This window comes from Pseudopipra pipra, chromosome 1, assembly GCF_036250125.1.
Source record: "Pseudopipra pipra isolate bDixPip1 chromosome 1, bDixPip1.hap1, whole genome shotgun sequence".
In the NCBI taxonomy this organism is placed as follows: domain Eukaryota; kingdom Metazoa; phylum Chordata; class Aves; order Passeriformes; family Pipridae; genus Pseudopipra; species Pseudopipra pipra.
This window is the reverse complement of record NC_087549.1, coordinates 118,186,475-118,203,387: the sequence shown is the minus strand read 5'-3', so window position 1 is coordinate 118,203,387 and position 16,913 is coordinate 118,186,475. Positions and strand designations below refer to the sequence as shown.

Here is a 16,913-nt window from a genome sequence, read left to right as displayed (position 1 = left end):
ACTGTTTTTATTCTTCTGTGGGTGGGTTGATATTTATTTTTGGCAGTTTAACTAAGCTGTTATCACTATTCGTGTATCTGTTTGCAGCTTTGCTGCTAATTATTGTGTGACACTAAAGTTTGTGTAGTTACTCGCTGTTTATAGTTTTTTGCCTTGATAGTAAACATTGTTTGGTGAGTTTCTGTGAAATACTGCCTCCACTCAAAGAAAAAATTCTTAAAAAGCTTGTGCCTTGTTTGAGGACACGTTTCGTTGTGGCATGATTTAAGACAATTAATAATAAGCATTATATTATGTCACTAATTTAGAGTGTTAAACATTTGTCTGGACAGCTGCATGGGAAGGAACAAATCTTACTTCCCTAGAATAATATTCAATCATTTTTTGTTTGAGAGCTCCTTCACAATTGTCTTTTATTTTCTTTGGCAATAATCTCACTTTCAGACTTTTTTTTCTAGCAGTTTCTCTATCATTGTTTTCAATGCAAAAACTTTCATGGCAACGTTGCCTTTCCCACAAAACAAACGTGTAAAGTTTATTTGGCCTCAGTTTTGTCTAGCTTGAGGTGCTAATTGAAAATGGTGTTTCAAGTCATCTTGCAGATGTCCAAAGTTCTTGCACTAGGGCAATCTGTGGTACACAGGTATCACTTAATCACTGATCTCTCTAGTAATTAAATTTTAAGAGTTGCTGTAGGGCTGGATGGCAAACAAAAGTAAAACTGGCTCAATGCCCGTGAAACTGTAAGAGATAAATAGCTAAATAAAATAGATAAATGCTAAAATAGCATTGGACTGCCTTCAGTTCTCTGCCAATCATATTAGTCATAGAAAACATGATGGGTGAAGTTTATGTTCTTTTTCTAAGTCTTTTCAGTTTGCATTTTATGAGACTTAAAAAACAAATGTTCTATTCTTCCCCTCATTTCGTTCTGAAACCTCCCTGAATACATGGGGTGGCAGGTGGTCTGCACCCATACAGTGAGTTTGGAGAGCCAGGAGGTTCAAGCACTGCAGATTGTTCTTTTTTCAAGGGAAATATGTCGATGTGGTTTTGCTGGGCACTTACAGGTTAATTTCTGAGTCATCTTGGTGGCTCTGGCTGTTGAAAATGCCACTCATGGCCCTTAGTACCTGCCAGACTGCCCTGGGTGCAGGCAGAAGGGCATGGCACTCAGGGCCAAGAGCCCAGCTGGATAAATGCTTAAGTGCTAGAGATGGTAAAAATATCATGTGGTGCTCAGCAAACTGCAGGCAGCAGTTTTCTTGGTGCTCAGGTTGCTGAATATTAAAATTAGTTTAGAAGAACAATTTACCAGCCATCTACAAAGCTGTCAGTGTTAGGAGCTGTCATGCTATGATCCCTTCTGCTTCTCCTGGGTTCTTCTTCCTTAGGTAGTGTGGGATTTGGAAACTTAATAGGAAAATGAAATAGATTCCTGAAATAGGTTGCATTAAATGTATGCAGAATCGCTTTTGAAAAATGACATGGGTGCTGGATATATTAACATCACAATTTTTCCTACTAAGATTGTTTCAGCCATAAATATTATGCAGCACTTGGCATACTTTCCTCACTGAGGTCTTGGCAGTGCAATTTCCTGAGTATCTTTTTACAACCCAGTGCACAGATATCTCTGAACAGTAGAAAAGCAACTTTCCTTCCAATTAGATCTTCAAATAGGAGCGTGAATGATGTTAGAAGTGCTTTGCCATCAAAATAAATAAGATCTTTTGGATATGCAGAAGGAAATTCCCTCTTCTAAAGCTGTTCTTTGGATAACTGGAATCCGAGCTTTGAACTTCTGAGTGATTTGAGATATGATTACCAAAGTCACAACCTCTCCCTTCATGATCTTCCCTTTTAGCTGCAGTCTGTTGCTGATGTTTCACACTCAGTGAATGTAAACAAACTTTCCAGGGAAAGCGGAAGGTTACAGTGGAAGTGTCTTTGACATCTTTTGCCTTTGTGGCCAAGCCTTACCTTGAACAGCATTCTCCAGTAGTGCAGTTATTGTTTTGTTATTTCAGCATTGGTTAACCCTTGCTTGGGTTGTCATGGGCTTGGTTTCAGTTGCATGATTCCTTGTTGCCGGTGTAGCTGATGAGGCAGTGATTAATGTGTTTCCTGCTAGGTAACCTGTTTGTGTTTAAATCATTAAAACTGTCTCAGTGGTAGGATCTGTACCTGTTGATATACCAGTCAGTGTTTGAAAACTTCTTTCACTTGAGTGAGGGCTTTCTGTAAAGGAATTAGTCAGGGTTTGTGTGTGTATTCTGTTTACCATAACTGTGTTAATATCTCTGTTTGGGGTACTATTCTGTTTCTGACTATTTCAAGGGCCAGTAATGTGGTCGATAAAAATGCAAACCCGGGCAAAACAACAGCAAAACACCCCAAGTCCCCATCCCCTCAACATCAATCCCCTTCCCCCCCAAAAAAGCGTCTTGTAATTAAAAAAACCCCAACAAACAACAACTTGTATTTCTTTTTATGGCTTTTGAAATAACACGCTATCATCAAGTTCCTGTGTTTTACAGTGTTGATCGATATCCCTTTGCTTTGATTTCAGGCTGAGGAATCCTGTAAATGCAATGGCTGGAAGAACCCCAACCCGCCTCCCACGCCGCCCCGGGCCGAGCTGCAGCAGGCGGCTGTCAGCCTGGCTGAGCCCTGCCGCAGCTGCAGCCACACTCTGGGTAAGTGTCTCCCTTTCTCCTGCAGTCTGTGCACCCATGCCCCGAAATCTCTACTTTTGCGAGATGAAAGTCAAGATGCCACGCCAAGACCTAGAAGTGGAGATTACGGTTAGATGTAAATGTCAATAACTTAGGTTAAACATGTTTAATATTTAAGAAGCATGTTTAACATAGAAATATCCTAAAATTAGTTTTGAATAAATTCAGCTATGGTAAAACTTCTAACAACACAGACATTCAAAGCTGTTAAAATGCAAAAGCACTGTTAAGCTACCCATTGCACTTTTAATATTTTGTGTTACATATACATTAACCTCACATAGATTTACGTCAGCTGCCTTAGATACCACATGAATGACTCTTTGGTAAGCTGTATTAGGTTTCCTTATTTTAGAATTAAGTATAAAATATTCTCAAAAGCAGGTACTCCTACCTATCAAAAGAACTGTGCCTTTTCTGTGTCGCGCAAAATAATACCTAGGTTGTACATCTTAGCATTTTCTAAGTTATGTGCAGACAGCTTGCAAACTTGGAAGCAACTGCTCAAAATCCGCTGTTAAATGCTGTTGAGGTTTTGGGGATTTTGTTTTTCAGACTTAGAATAAATAACAATTTATTACCTACATAGCCTGAAAAATAGTGGTGAATCACTGTAGTATTATTTTAAGAATTTATACTTATCCAGAATAAAAGCTGATGACTTTTTTTGTATTTATTGCAAATAGGATAGTTCGAGTTTGAAGGGATGTTTTAAAGGTCCAGCCCTCCTGCACTAAGCAGGTACACCTACTAAAGCAGGTTCACCTTCTACTAGATCAGGTTGCTCAGAGCCCTGTCTGACCTGAACTTGAATGTTTCCAGGGAAGGGGCATCCACTACCTCTTTGGGCAACCTGTTCCAATTTTCTACCACACTCATTGTAAAAAACCTTCTTTTTAATCTAAACCTAGTCTCTTTCAGTTTAAAGCCATCACCCGTTGTCCTACATGTCCTTATAAAAAGTCCCTGTCTCTCTTGTAGGCTGTCTCTGGAACCTTCTCTTCTCCATACTCCCAGCTCGTAAGAGAGGTGCTCCACCCCTCTGATCACCTTTGTCACCCTCCTCTAGACTTGTTCCAACTGATACATGTCCTTTTTAGCAAATATCAAATAAAAATTGAGCTAAAATATAATTCAGAACTAATTGAAAAGGAGCAGTTGCTATTTAATTTTTGTTGCTGTCCAAAACTTAGGACAGTGAAATAAGAAAAAGGAAATTTAAAACCTTCACAATAGGTCATTTATTTTTTTAGTTTTGAAAAATAATCTTGTAGTTTGTATGGAATACTTTTTTTTTTTAGTTGGGATTTGTTTCCATTTCTTCTCTATTCTTTTTATGCTGTCATTACATGCAATTTATTTCTAGGCTTTTCAGCAGTTCTTTCCTCTCCCGATACTCCCAATCTCTGGGTTTGCTTGCAGGAGATTAAGAAATGCATGGCATCCCAGAAAATTTAGTCACTTTAACCAACTTAGTTCCAACTTTTCATCACATAGCTTCTCCGTGCTGCTTCTGTTTATGTGGTTGAGGTGGCTTGTGTTACCCATCCCTTTAATTCCTGGCCTTTGAAGAAAGAGCTTATTCTTTTATTTATTTTTTTTTTTTATTTTATTTTAAAGTAGCAAGATGTGCCTGTCAGTTCTCTGTTCTTCAGCAGAATTTGTGCATGTTATGTATTTGTGTAGAAAACTTCACTTTTCTAAAGGCTGAGGCTGGTTTTGGTCTTCACTCATTACCTAGGGAACGAGGGAAATCCAGTAGTGTAAAACCAGTAAAAGTACTTTATGGAAGAAACTGTATTTTTATTTACTGCTCTTTTTAGGAAAGTTAAAGTTTCTTATTCTTCTGACCGCAGCTAATGAGGAAGATGTTTCATTTGAAATAACTGAAATGAATTGCTGTGTGCTTCCTCATACTACTGGCAAAAACATGTCTTTCAGTGGTGTTTTCCAAGATAATTTTCCTATTCATCTCCTCTAAATGAGTGTGTTCCTGCTGAACACCTTTGAAACCAAATTTATGACAAGGTGTGTAGGCTTCAGATTATCTGTGCTGAATTTTCTCCTCCTTGGAAAGCCTTTGACATAGCGATGTAGAAATTCCTGTACTGGTTAAAGTTGTACCTGATGTAAAATGTAGGATGTTCTTTTTTTTTTTTTTTCCTTTTTAAGATTTATTATTTTCTTTCAAAGGTAAGGTAATCCTAGATACTTGTCTTGCTTGAGATGTCTCTTTTTGGGAGTGTGGTTTGATCTTCAAGCCAGTGCAGGTTTTGGTGCATAAATCTATTTAATGGTGTGTATTAATTTATAGTCTACTTACCTACAACTTGTATTCATCTCTTTGGTGCTCAGCCCCACAACTTGGCTCAATATGGTTGTTCTAATGAATATTTCTTTTATTTGGGTGATATGTTGCTGTGAAGTGGTGACTGAATTGAGTGCTGGGAGAATTCACTTCCTGCCAGCCTCAAGACCAGGTGTTGTGTAGTTAGAGGCTCTTTTTTATATTTGATTGGTTTTTCCTGTGTTACAGGGTTTATTTTTCTGTTGGTAAACATTTTCAGTCTTGAATCACTTTAAAAACTAGTTAATTAATATGCTAATACTTTGTATACACATTCAGCCCCTTTTTTTCCCCTAGCACTGCCTTCAGTTCCTGCTATGCACCTTCACGAGCATATTTGGGTATTTCTTGGTTTGTCTGTCCAATATACATTGCTAGTGTTTTTATGTACGCACTGATTTTGAGATAGACTTTGGACACATTCCTCTTTTTTCACTGTTCCTAATTGCAGTACTTGCTTATTGAATTTGCAGGTCTTCATATCAGTGCAGACCTTTGCTATTTCTACTTGTTTCCTCTGCATGCTGTAGCAATCTATACATGTGATATTTGATTTTTTTTTTCAGGCATGAGGCAGGGTGTACCAGCTGGCAGTGCATGTGACTGAGGCTGTGTAACTCTAGTCAAGAGTAATGCAGTATTTGATATCAGTGTTCTAAAACTTTGATTTTAACAGAAGGTTTACTAATGGCCACAGAATTCGGGAATGGGCTGTGAACATCTGAAAAAACAATAGTTTGTTGAGCTTATGTACAAACACTGGTGTCTTTATGGGAAATGGTGACAGGTACTAAATACATGCTGTTAATACTCTTATTGTACTTTTAAATTCACAGTAGGGGTAATAATTGTCTAGTTTACTAAAATGTTTAAACATGGCCACTAAGCAGTCAAGGTTCAGTATTGTTATGGATACTGCATAGAAATGGCTTCCTGTGGTGATATTTTATTCATTTGTTAGTTGATGCAAAGTTTCTTTAGAATGTTATCAGTTTCTAATGCAAAGCTCATCTAGGAGGCTAGTCATTACTTTTAAAACATCAGGACAGACAGCTTGGAATATTAACCCTTCATGCCTGTCTCAAGGACAGAAATTAAATCATTTTATTCTGCCTAGAATGCTGAATATTTGTCCTTAAAGGAGGCTCATGATAGCCAACCCCCTAAGATACCCCCTAAGAAGCAATTGCTGGTATCTTTTTCATGTTCTGAGCTATGGTGTGCTTTTTACTTGAAGCTGAACAAATTTTTTGAATTTAAATGTTTTGGTGTCATACTAAACTTCTCAAAACAAACCATCTTTTTTGGGTGGCCAATAAATATGATCGTTTTCAAATCAGGTGTTATTTTTCCTCACTACCTCCCCAACTGAGGACTCAAGTTTCTGATGAAAAGATACGATGTTAATCTTAAAAAGTAAATATTGATAAAATTCATTAAAATTCATTAAATTATAGAAATGCTAATGCCCAAAAAGAAATGCCCAAACTTTAAAGTTGTTTTCCCTTTCTTTGTAACATGTTTTGTTGTCCTTTCAGAGGAAAGGATATGCATACCATGTACATTGGCCAAGAGTCACTGAAGATCTTGTTGCTTTTTGTAATGCAAATATCTTCTTTCTGGGAACTGACCTCTTGTTTTATATTGCCTTCTCTCTTCCTGGGACCAGTTGTTCAAACCAGCTTGAACTGAATGCCCTGTTTTACATGTAGAAACCTCAAGCTTTTGAAAATTACAGATGAGGAGCTGTATTTACCTTTGGAGATGATAAAAGGGAGTTTGTCACTTGGAAATTACAATAAATGTAAAGATGCTCTTTTGTAAACTTCCAAACAAATGAGCATGTACAGTCTGCAAAATCTCTGTTAATGTATTGTGCACAAAGCATAGTTTGATCTTACATCATATGAAAGTAAGAGACTTAACCAATAATTTTGTTTTCCAGGCAGATTTTCGGCACTGATTTTTTTTTTTTACTTTTCACAGAGTGTCGTGCTACTTGCACCTGGATTACCTAATTTATGGGAATTATGGATTTATTTTCTTTAGTCAAGAAACCTTGTCTCAAAGGGACAAAAATGTATGTAGTTATATAGTGCAACATATTAATACAAGCAGGACTTGTGTGGTCAGCTTTAAGTGTTAACAGATGATATCATTCCAAGCAGCCATCCTTCCTCTGCTGTGGAAATTACCACCACGGGACAGCCTTTGCAAATTGCTTCAATGTGACACATGTTTCAGTTACCTCTGATAAGATGTTCTGTTTAAATAGGTTATTACAGGATCAGTGCCTTTATGGTTATGGCTTTGTTTGAGATCTCCTGGGGAATACTTGTGTTATTGGTTCTCTCAGTAGGCTCTTAACAAGTTTGAGTTTTTATTTTGTTTAGCTGCTCATGTTTCTCACCTGGAGAATGTGTCTGAAGAAGAAATGAATAGGCTTCTGGGCATTGTATTGGATGTGGAGTATCTGTTCACCTGTGTCCACAAAGAAGAAGATGCAGACACCAAGCAAGTTTATTTCTACCTGTTCAAAGTAAGCTGAACTTGTGAAGTGTCTTCTTGGATTTTTCGCTCTCTCACCCATAAGCCAATTTCACTCATGCATGGATTGACTTTATCTGATGGGACATTTTTTCACTAGGGTGAGGCTCTACTGAGTAGATCAGTGTGGGCTGGACATTCTGGTACTTGAAGTGTATTGATTCTTATTCCAAAAGTCATCCAGCTGATAGAGGAACTGACCCTGAGTCCCATCTATAAACTGCACAATTTTCTTTACTTACATAAAATAAAGTCAGTTAATATCAAAGCTAACTTAGCTGCCTACATTTCCTCGGAGAAGCCTCTTGTATGCATTTCAAAGAAGGTGAATTAACAGTGAAGTTTAGTAATTATAAATTCAGATGACTAAACAAGCAGATGTATAGCCAAGAGATTTACAACACTGCTCGCGGTGTGTTATGCACTTGTGACTTCCATTGACTCTGTGTATGCAAATATACTAATTTTTAAAAAAATCTCTATGTTTCAAACAGCTTTTGAGGAAGTGCATTTTACAAATGGGAAAACCTGTAGTAGAAGGATCTTTGGAAAGTCCTCCATTTGAGAAACCTAGCATTGAACAGGTAAAGAGTCAAGATGTGGGTTTGGTTTGTGTGGTGGTCTTTTTTTTTGTTTTTGGGGTTGTTCTGTTTTTATTTGTTTGTTTTTTAATTTTTTATTTACTTTTTATTATTTGGTGAGGGGTTGGGAGTTTGGGGATTTTTTTGTTGGATTTTTCTTTTTTTTTTGGTAAATGTGTGCACTGGTTTTGAAAACAGGGCATTTTAGGCACTTTGCAGAAATTTCTGTGTATTGCTTAGGACAAATGGGGGACTATAGGAGACTTCTGCTGATTCTCCTTTAGTATTGGCACAATAGTTACATTATTTGACTTCTCTCATCATTCATCTTATGCTTTAATGAAACTGACTTTTTTGTGAGTTCAGAAAATTAACTTGAAATGCTACTTTTATGTGGGCACTTCTAATGTTTCTTTGTTTCAAGTGATGAAAAATGCTGTTGAAGTTTTGAAATCCAATATTAAAATGACACTTGCCTTCTGTAAATCAAGGAAAATGTTGCAATCCAATTCAGTGAGATCATAGCCTTCTCTTTCAAAGGGTACACAACAAATAAGCAAAGCCAAAACCAAAGAATAACTGAGGCTTTTGTAACTCACAATGGATAAAGAACATATGACAAATTCAGTTTTTAATGAAGTGAGCTCCCAAGAATGCACTTTTGGCAGACAAGTGGGCCCATTAGCTCCAGTGAGACTATGCAGTGGCTCACATACCTTGCTGAAACGGGAGCTCAATGTTTTCCCATCAGTGAATGAATGGATGCTCTATTCTTAAACAGGGTATTTTAAATGTGAGGACTGTTACGTGTAGTAATTATTTCTTGCAGCTGTCACTTCTTATAATTTAGAAAATCAAACCACTTTATTGCTGAATTTCTGAGAAGTCTTCACCTGAAGTTCTCCTTTAGTTTGAATATAAACAAAAAATGAGGGTATGTAATCTCCATATACTCTTAGTCCTTAAAATACACTACTAAAAAGGTGTACATAATAAAAATTATGCAATATAATTTTTTGTCACCTTCTTTTTACTGTTTGCTCAATTTGCCTAAGAAAATAAAGCACAGAGATAAGAGTAATTCTTCTTACAGTTTATTTGAAATAATTTTTGCTTTAAAATAGACCAGTACTTTCGATTCTGTTTTTAGCAGCTCAGCAACTCAATCAAACAAAATTATTTGCTAAGCACAGGTGTTATAATTGATTTATAATAAATATATATTGCAGCACTTTTAGTCACATATTTTAACTATATTCAGTAGATTTTTCTTTAAAGTGGACAGTATCCAAAGTGCAATGAGGAGACATGCTTCTGAAGTAGTGTCACTTCTTGAAGAAGTAATATGATGTGTAGAGACAAACTTAAGTAGAAGTCCACAAGCCCTACTCTATTGAAAAGTAGGTAGAGAGTTTTGTAGGTGATACTTGATTTACGGAGCATATAGAAGAAAGCCTACCAGAACTTTCTCTGTTCCCTGACTTTGAGAAGCAAGGAAAAATAAAGAATTTTCTTTTCTACCTTTACATCAGCTGCTGGAGATGGATTACATAAAAATATCTGTATATACCTGCTGCTGTGTACACAGGAACCAGCCTGTGGCAGCTACATAAGTAGCTGAGCAAGGAGTTCATGGTCTCTAATATTTTTCTTTCCCATGTAATGCAAGTTCAGGGTTAATAAACATAAAGTGAGGAATATTTGAGGATTCTCCTACAAAAATTATGGCTAAATACTTAAACAGGATTTTCTTCCTCCTTAAGGGTGTGAATAATTTCGTGCAGTACAAATTTAGCCACTTACCGTCGAAGGAAAGACAAACAATAGTGGAACTGGCTAAAATGTTTCTGAACCGCATTAACTACTGGCACCTGGAGACACCTTCTCAGCGAAGACTACGATCACCCAATGACGATATTGCGGGCTATAAAGTGAATTATACCAGGTAACACTGCCTTTGCTTGTTACAAGTCTTCCTCACAACATGTACAACTTTCAGGAATATACCAGTTGTTTTGTGCCGTGGATGTACCTTGTGAATATTTTGCAGTCATGGAGTTTACATGAAAACCTGGGGATTTTAATGAGAGTACATCCGTTTCACATGCAACCTTGCGTTTTGAGAGGTGTGCTTTATCAGCCAGCAACAGGGAGTAGAGGCTGTGAACATCTGTATCTAACAATGGTTTTGCATGTTCTGTGTTTGCGAAGTGCTCTTGGTCTTCATAAGATTTGAGCTGTATCTAAGATCCCTATTTGTTATTCAGCTTAAAAAAGAAAAAGAAGATAACATTAAGCATTGTAAAGCATCACTGTTTGAAACCAAATCACAGAGGAGTTGAAAAATCAAAATAATTTTGCAAGTGCTTGAATACTGACTGGGGAGTAGATATTATTCAGTTCCTTAAAATGGTAGTTCTTGTTATGACCTTTTAATACATTGTTAGAATTCAAAGGAATAACTTAGTCACTGGGGGAAGAAGAGCTAGAATAAAAAGCCGTGTCTTTTTTAATTTTCTTTTTCTCACAACGGTAGTGCAGTGCCTTTTTCAGTTAGCATAGTCACAGCAGCTAAGTGCAGGCAGCAGTTAGCTAACCTCTGTCAGCACCCTGGTTACCAGGAGCTGCTGGGGACTTTTCGTGGCTGAGGATGAGCACCACCTTCTGACTGCTTTCCTGATGGCCTTTCCTCTGACACAGGTCAGCTCCATGAAGGTGAACAGCAAACCCTGGTGTGAGTTGAGGCTGTGGCTAGTGATACAGCAGACTGTGCTGTGTCTGTGCCTGACTGGGATGCTCTCATGACTTGTCACCTTAAATAACTGCCTGGCATAAAGGACAGTTATAATCCATGAGGCTCCTAAGACCATGTTTGGTGGGTGTTTGGCCTCTATTTGTTTGTGATAACAGATATCAGCCAGAGTTGGTAGGAGCTAACTTTTATTGGGAATCAATAGCTAATTGGCTCTGGTCCGTGGCTTTTGTTGTTAATAATTTTGTCACTTGTCATTTCTCAAACCCACCTGCCCACAGTCCCTAAGGTTCCCTCCGACCCAAAGTGCCGTCTCTTCCCATCGGATCTAACCTGTCATTGTAAGCTTCTTTCCTCTGTGCTGCTTGAAGCATTGCTCAGGGTGCTGCTGTGCACCATGGGCATACCTCCTGAATTTTTGCAGTCACCGACTTCACTGGAAAACCTGAGGATCTGAATGAAACCGTATCAGAATTTCACATGCATCCTTGTGTTTTGAGAGATGTTCTTTATCAACCAAGAACAGGGAGTAGAGGTCTGTTAACAACTCTATCTCACAACTCTTTTGCAACTCATGTTTGCAAAGATTAAGGAACAAGAGTTTGGGAGACCATTTTGAGACAGGCTGTACTTTGGGTCTGGATGAGGATCCATGTAGGATCCAACACAGTCTGTTTGCATCCAGTTCTTAACATTTTCTTGTCATTGCTGGAGCTTTCATCATGGTTGTGATCTGAGTCTGCTACAGCACCAGATACCACTTATACACAGATATTGAAGACTCATTTGTAAGATTAACAGATTTTGTGACCTACATAGGCAGTGTACTCCTGAATTATCTCTTCAGTACCATGGTCCCTTTTCCAAGAAGAGAAACATGACATGCTATAATTTTCGTATATACTTCTTAATGCAAAACTCATTATGGAGGGAGATACTGGTAATGAAAGAGTAACAAGTCAGGGTGTGATGGGAAGAAGAAAACTGATGGGAAACCCGGACAGAAGTCCAGGCAGTTTAACATGGAGCTAGTTAAAAGTGTCACCCCTTTTGCCTCTGTGTGGAGAAACATAGAAGTTTTAAGAGGGGAAAACAGACCATAGTAAGGGTCTTTGGAATCAGAGGCAGGGGATGTGGGAGGCTGAATGAATAAGCTGTGGAGAGAATCCCTGACATCAACATGAATTTTCTGTAATCTATGATTATTTTCTGGAACAAGAACACTTTGTAGAAACTAGACTGCAGAGAAAAAGAATATATGGAGACTTAAAACTACTTGTCTGTCATTTCTTTAAAATACTGGGCAATATACATACTGCTTAATTCTGTCCAGCCATGTTGTAGAACTGATTTATACAGTCATATAGCTCTCAGCTGAGTTATAAATGATGTAGACAGTGGTTTTATTGCACTAAGTCTTATATTAGATGGTGATAATTATCTTTTTTCCTTTTTACAGGTGGCTTTGTTATTGCAATGTCCCTCAGTTCTGTGACAGCCTACCTAGGTATGAAACCACCCAGGTTTTCGGTAGGACCTTGCTTCGCTCTGTTTTCACCGTAATGAGGCGGCAACTGCTGGAGCAGGCCAGGCAAGAGAAAGACAAGCTTCCTCAAGAAAAACGAACACTAATCCTCACTCATTTTCCAAAGTAAGGGGTCACGGTGTGCCTGCATTCAAAGTTAACCATAACTTTGTTGTGGAAAGCAGAAAATTACCTGCGGTTTAAAATAGTTTCTCTTTTTGTTCAGTTACAAGTAGATACTGCAGCTTTATTTACTGCCATAGCTTGAACTAGTGTATTTTATGTAGAGAAACCTCTTGCTTTGCTTTGGGTACTTTAGGGTTTACTTTATGAAAAGGAGTGTTCATCTTGCTGGTGGACTGTGCTTTTTGCCTATTAAGCAGGTATTACTGGTCAGTTACTTTCTTTTTCTGTAGTCTTTGGAAACAAAATAGGTCCAGATCTCCAAAAACACATGCTCACTTCTGCTTTAGTGATGGAGCAGTAAAAAAGAGAGTGTTGTACAGCAGTTTATAAACACCTAAGAATTTCAGTTTAGTTCAACATTGTAATAGGGAACAAAGCAGTCACCCCATGCCCAGAAGAGATGGGTTTATTTGACAAAGAAGAGATGAGTCAGTGCAAAACTGCACCAGTGAATCCTAAACTCATAAATTTTGTATTGACTACCTGTTCTGCTACTGGAATGTTGACAACTCTCTGTCACAATTAAGCAACAATAATTACACATTGGGGAATGTGGGAGAATGATTTATCTCAAAACATGCTCAACATTGACAGTCCTTAATTTCAAACATTTTACTGGTGATAAAGAGGGGAGGTAGTGGTGACGGGATCATTCATTGTAATCTTCCAGTTAAAATACTGTATCCTTATATCCTTATTTTGTGAGGGTGGCTTGGCTCTCTAGGTCATCCTTGAAAAACCTGTCCCTCCTAAGAACAAATAAACTGAACCTCAGGAGACCTGGTGGCACTGATGCTATGCAAGCTACTGTGTTGGGCTGCAAGTTGGCTTAGTGCTCAACATGAGCTTTCCAAAGCTGAGTAGAGCCAGGATTTGTTGCTTCTACTGTTATTAATAGCATATTTTACCACTTTGAAAGACGTACACTGTCTCTGGGGTAGACTGTTAGGGATACAGGAATGTTTGTATGTATCTTAGAAAAGGATCTTGACCTGGTCCTGAAATAGGTATAAAGAAGGATTTAACATGACACTGATGCAAGGAGCAGATTTGTGGAGGATGTAGGTGTGCATATGCCCCTGTTATCAGTGCCTTTTACACCCTTTTGCAGCAATTCGAAAAGCATTATTATTCACTGCAGTTCCTTTTGATATTTTACTGGGGAAAAAAAGAAAGACAAGCACTATTTGCAGATGATCTGTGAGATATATGAATAACATTTTAAATCTTTTATGGGCTGTACTTGTGTGAAGCATTTTTCTCTCTGCTGGCGTTATGCTGAGTGAACCCTACAGAGATGCTGATTCTCAGAGCATGGAGCCTGGCATTGGCACAGGCTCCCATCTGCCCCAGACTCTCCTTTCTGGCCAAAGGAAGCACCCACTAGTTATGTCTGTGTACCTAGGAGTTAGTCACTAACGGGGCTGAAGGCAGAGCCTCTGTACTGCCTATAAATGTAGCTTTGGCTAAAGTTTAATTTGTCCTTCTGCTCTGTCACAGATGGTCGGTCAGGTCACTGTTACAAACCTTTCTAGCCATTATCAGCTGTATAATCAGCAGCAAACACAGCTCATTGCCTAGGTATAGCTGTTCTATATATACAATACAAGAGCCCGACTTGATCCTGAAAATCCTTATCCTGTTCAAGAAAGTCTTACTCAACAGTCCTTTTGGTTTCAGCTAATTTCTATACATGTAGATGACTCTAGGGAGTAAAAATGTGCCATGTCAACTTCTGCTCTGAAAACTCCTTTTGTGGAACATAGAATAAGCAGCTGTCTTGCTTCTGAGTGGGAATTGATGTATCCCGAGAAGGCCAGTGTGCTGGATTATCTGACCTGTGGAATTTCTCCCATATAGTAATGCCAAGAGACGTTTAAAATCGTGCTGTTTCTGTAACTGTACCAAAGTAAGGTTAAAAATACTGTTATGCAAGCACAAACATGCAATTGAATGTTACAATAGGACACTTAAAGGATTGAAAATATCTTCCTAAGAGCATTGTTAATAACTAACACTGGGATTTTATAAATCTGTAAGAGGCAGAAAACAAGTACATCTGGAAAACACTGGTTTATCCAAACATATTTTTTCATCATTGTACAACATTAGTCAGCTTATAGCTTTCTTAGTGCAGTTTTGTTCTGTAAAAGTAGTTTGTAACTGTTTCTTTCTGCATTTGCAAATTAGATAAATATTACTTATAATCAAAGATAAATTCTTGTAAGTGAAAGTACTCTACCGAATTAAGATACTTAATGTCTACTCTGGCTTGTGATTTTGTGTGTGTTCTTTTTTTTTGAAAGAATTGGCCATTTACTGACTCAGTAAATATTTTTAATTTAAAAGTGTTGCAAGTTCTTTTTTTGAAAAAGAACCTGTTTTGATTGATCCTATATTTCACCTGGTTTTGTGCCTAGATTTCTGTCTATGCTGGAAGAAGAAGTGTACAGCCAGAATTCTCCCATTTGGGATCAGGATTTCATGGTGTCTAGTTCCCGAACTGGCCAGCTAGGAATCCAGACAGGTAATTTGCATTTAGTGGTGAATAACACAAATGAAACTCGGATAATTTCAGATTAGTAGGGTTTCTTTTTTTTTTTTTTCTCTGGGTGGGGGTGGGTGGGTGGTTTTTTTTTTTTTTTTGTCTGTTCCTTTTGTTTTGTGGGTTTTTTTATTTTCTAATATTAGAGAGAGATATGTTAGTCAGTGGCCTTTTAAAATAATAGTTTCATCTTCTTAACTGGTGAAACAAGTCCTTTTATTGAGTGTGATTTATCCAGCCAGTCTTTGAATGCTGTTAAAGCAGACAGCTGAAGCTGAATGATGAGATTTTGCTTTTCAATAAACCCCTACAAAAAGCCCTTTCATGAAGTTAAATGCCAGCAGGCTTGGCAGGTATGTGAAGGAAGTTTGTTTTCTTAGCTTCTGCTCAGCACTGCAAAATAATAAAGCCTGATGTTTGCAATCTCTGTTATCCAGCAGTCCCTCATTAGATAGAAGTTAGGTTAGAAAAACACATTGAGATAAAGCTTTAATGTCTCTGCTTGCGAACTGGTGGCATTGCTCTGTTGCACAATGCTAATTGTTACTTTTCAAGTGAAGGTAAGTTTGAAGGTGGATCCAACTTTGTGATAGTCCTTCAGTCAGCACCATAATGGGTTCCATGTCCTGAATTTTTTGTGTTTATCTTTTATGTCATTGCAGTTATCAGTCCACCTCCTGTTGCAAGATCAGTTGCATACAGTACAAGTCCTTCATCACTGGAGCAACCCAACAGTGGGAATATGAGTCCAGCTTGCAAAGTTTCTTCTGCCCTTGACCCAAACTTAGGTAATGGGCACAGAGACTTGCTTTTTTTTGGCTTCTGTTGATATTACTGGTAGTTGCAGTGTATGGTAACCTTTGCCTTCACTCTGCAATAGCAAACCTGAGATGTTTTTGATGAAAGATGTGCACACATACTTTTTCTCCAGTATGGTTAATGTTCAACTAGCAGGAGAGGCAGCTGTATTTGGAAAAAGAAATTTGTTTAAATTAAATTAAAATGGGGAAAGGTCTGCTAGTGTCAGAGGTTTTTGAAAAAGACTTTACTTGGAATACATCTGTTATACTGAAAAAAGGTTTAATTTAAATAATGACACAGTAGAAGGGACCATCACATTTGGTTTTTTATTCTTTCAAGGTACTGGAAGTGCCTACATTTGAGCAGTAAAGAAAAGCATAAACACATCAACAAGGTTAAATTTAAAACCTGAATGAGGTCAGGTAATAAAAAAAAAAGGCTTGGAAGGAAAAAAGTTGGTGAATGCATAAATTCTCCTAATAAATCCTTTTTCAAACACCTCAGAATTAATGAGCCTGTCAAGAGAGTTTGTAGGTCAGAGAGATGATCCTAAGCTTATATAAAATGAGTCCTCAAAGAAGTGGCCTAAATTAATTCTTAGCCTGGGTTCACTCCAGAGGAATTTAAGGCAGCTCCTATCTGCAGCTTTCTTTAAGGCCATATCTCAACTTGTCCCTCAGAAGTGGGAATGAGTAGCATAATGAGTGGGGTAATCCTGAGGTAGCAGCTGGCTCTATCTGCTACTGTACCTCTGTTAGTCCTTGGTGAACTTTTCTTTCATGAATTTTTACTAGTTGCTTTTGCTATAGTACATATTTCTCTGCAGTTAGTAGGGCGGTTAATAATTAACATGACATATTTTGATTTGGAAACTTTATATGGAATTTTTTA

The 16,913-nt window shown here is 37.8% G+C and overlaps 1 protein-coding gene across 2 annotated transcripts in view; it reads left to right on the top strand.

The window, feature by feature from the left end:
* The window catches only part of KAT2B (lysine acetyltransferase 2B), a 40,430-nt gene that overhangs the window by 6,078 nt on the left and 17,439 nt on the right, over window positions 1-16,913 (top strand). For both annotated transcript variants that reach the window (XM_064673262.1, XM_064673251.1), the window contains exons 2-8: window positions 2,573-2,699; window positions 7,479-7,624; window positions 8,127-8,216; window positions 9,977-10,158; window positions 12,425-12,616; window positions 15,097-15,203; window positions 15,884-16,009. In XM_064673262.1, coding sequence (XP_064529332.1) covers window positions 2,573-2,699; window positions 7,479-7,624; window positions 8,127-8,216; window positions 9,977-10,158; window positions 12,425-12,616; window positions 15,097-15,203; window positions 15,884-16,009 — 970 coding nt within the window. The remainder of the gene's footprint in view (window positions 1-2,572; window positions 2,700-7,478; window positions 7,625-8,126; window positions 8,217-9,976; window positions 10,159-12,424; window positions 12,617-15,096; window positions 15,204-15,883; window positions 16,010-16,913) is intronic.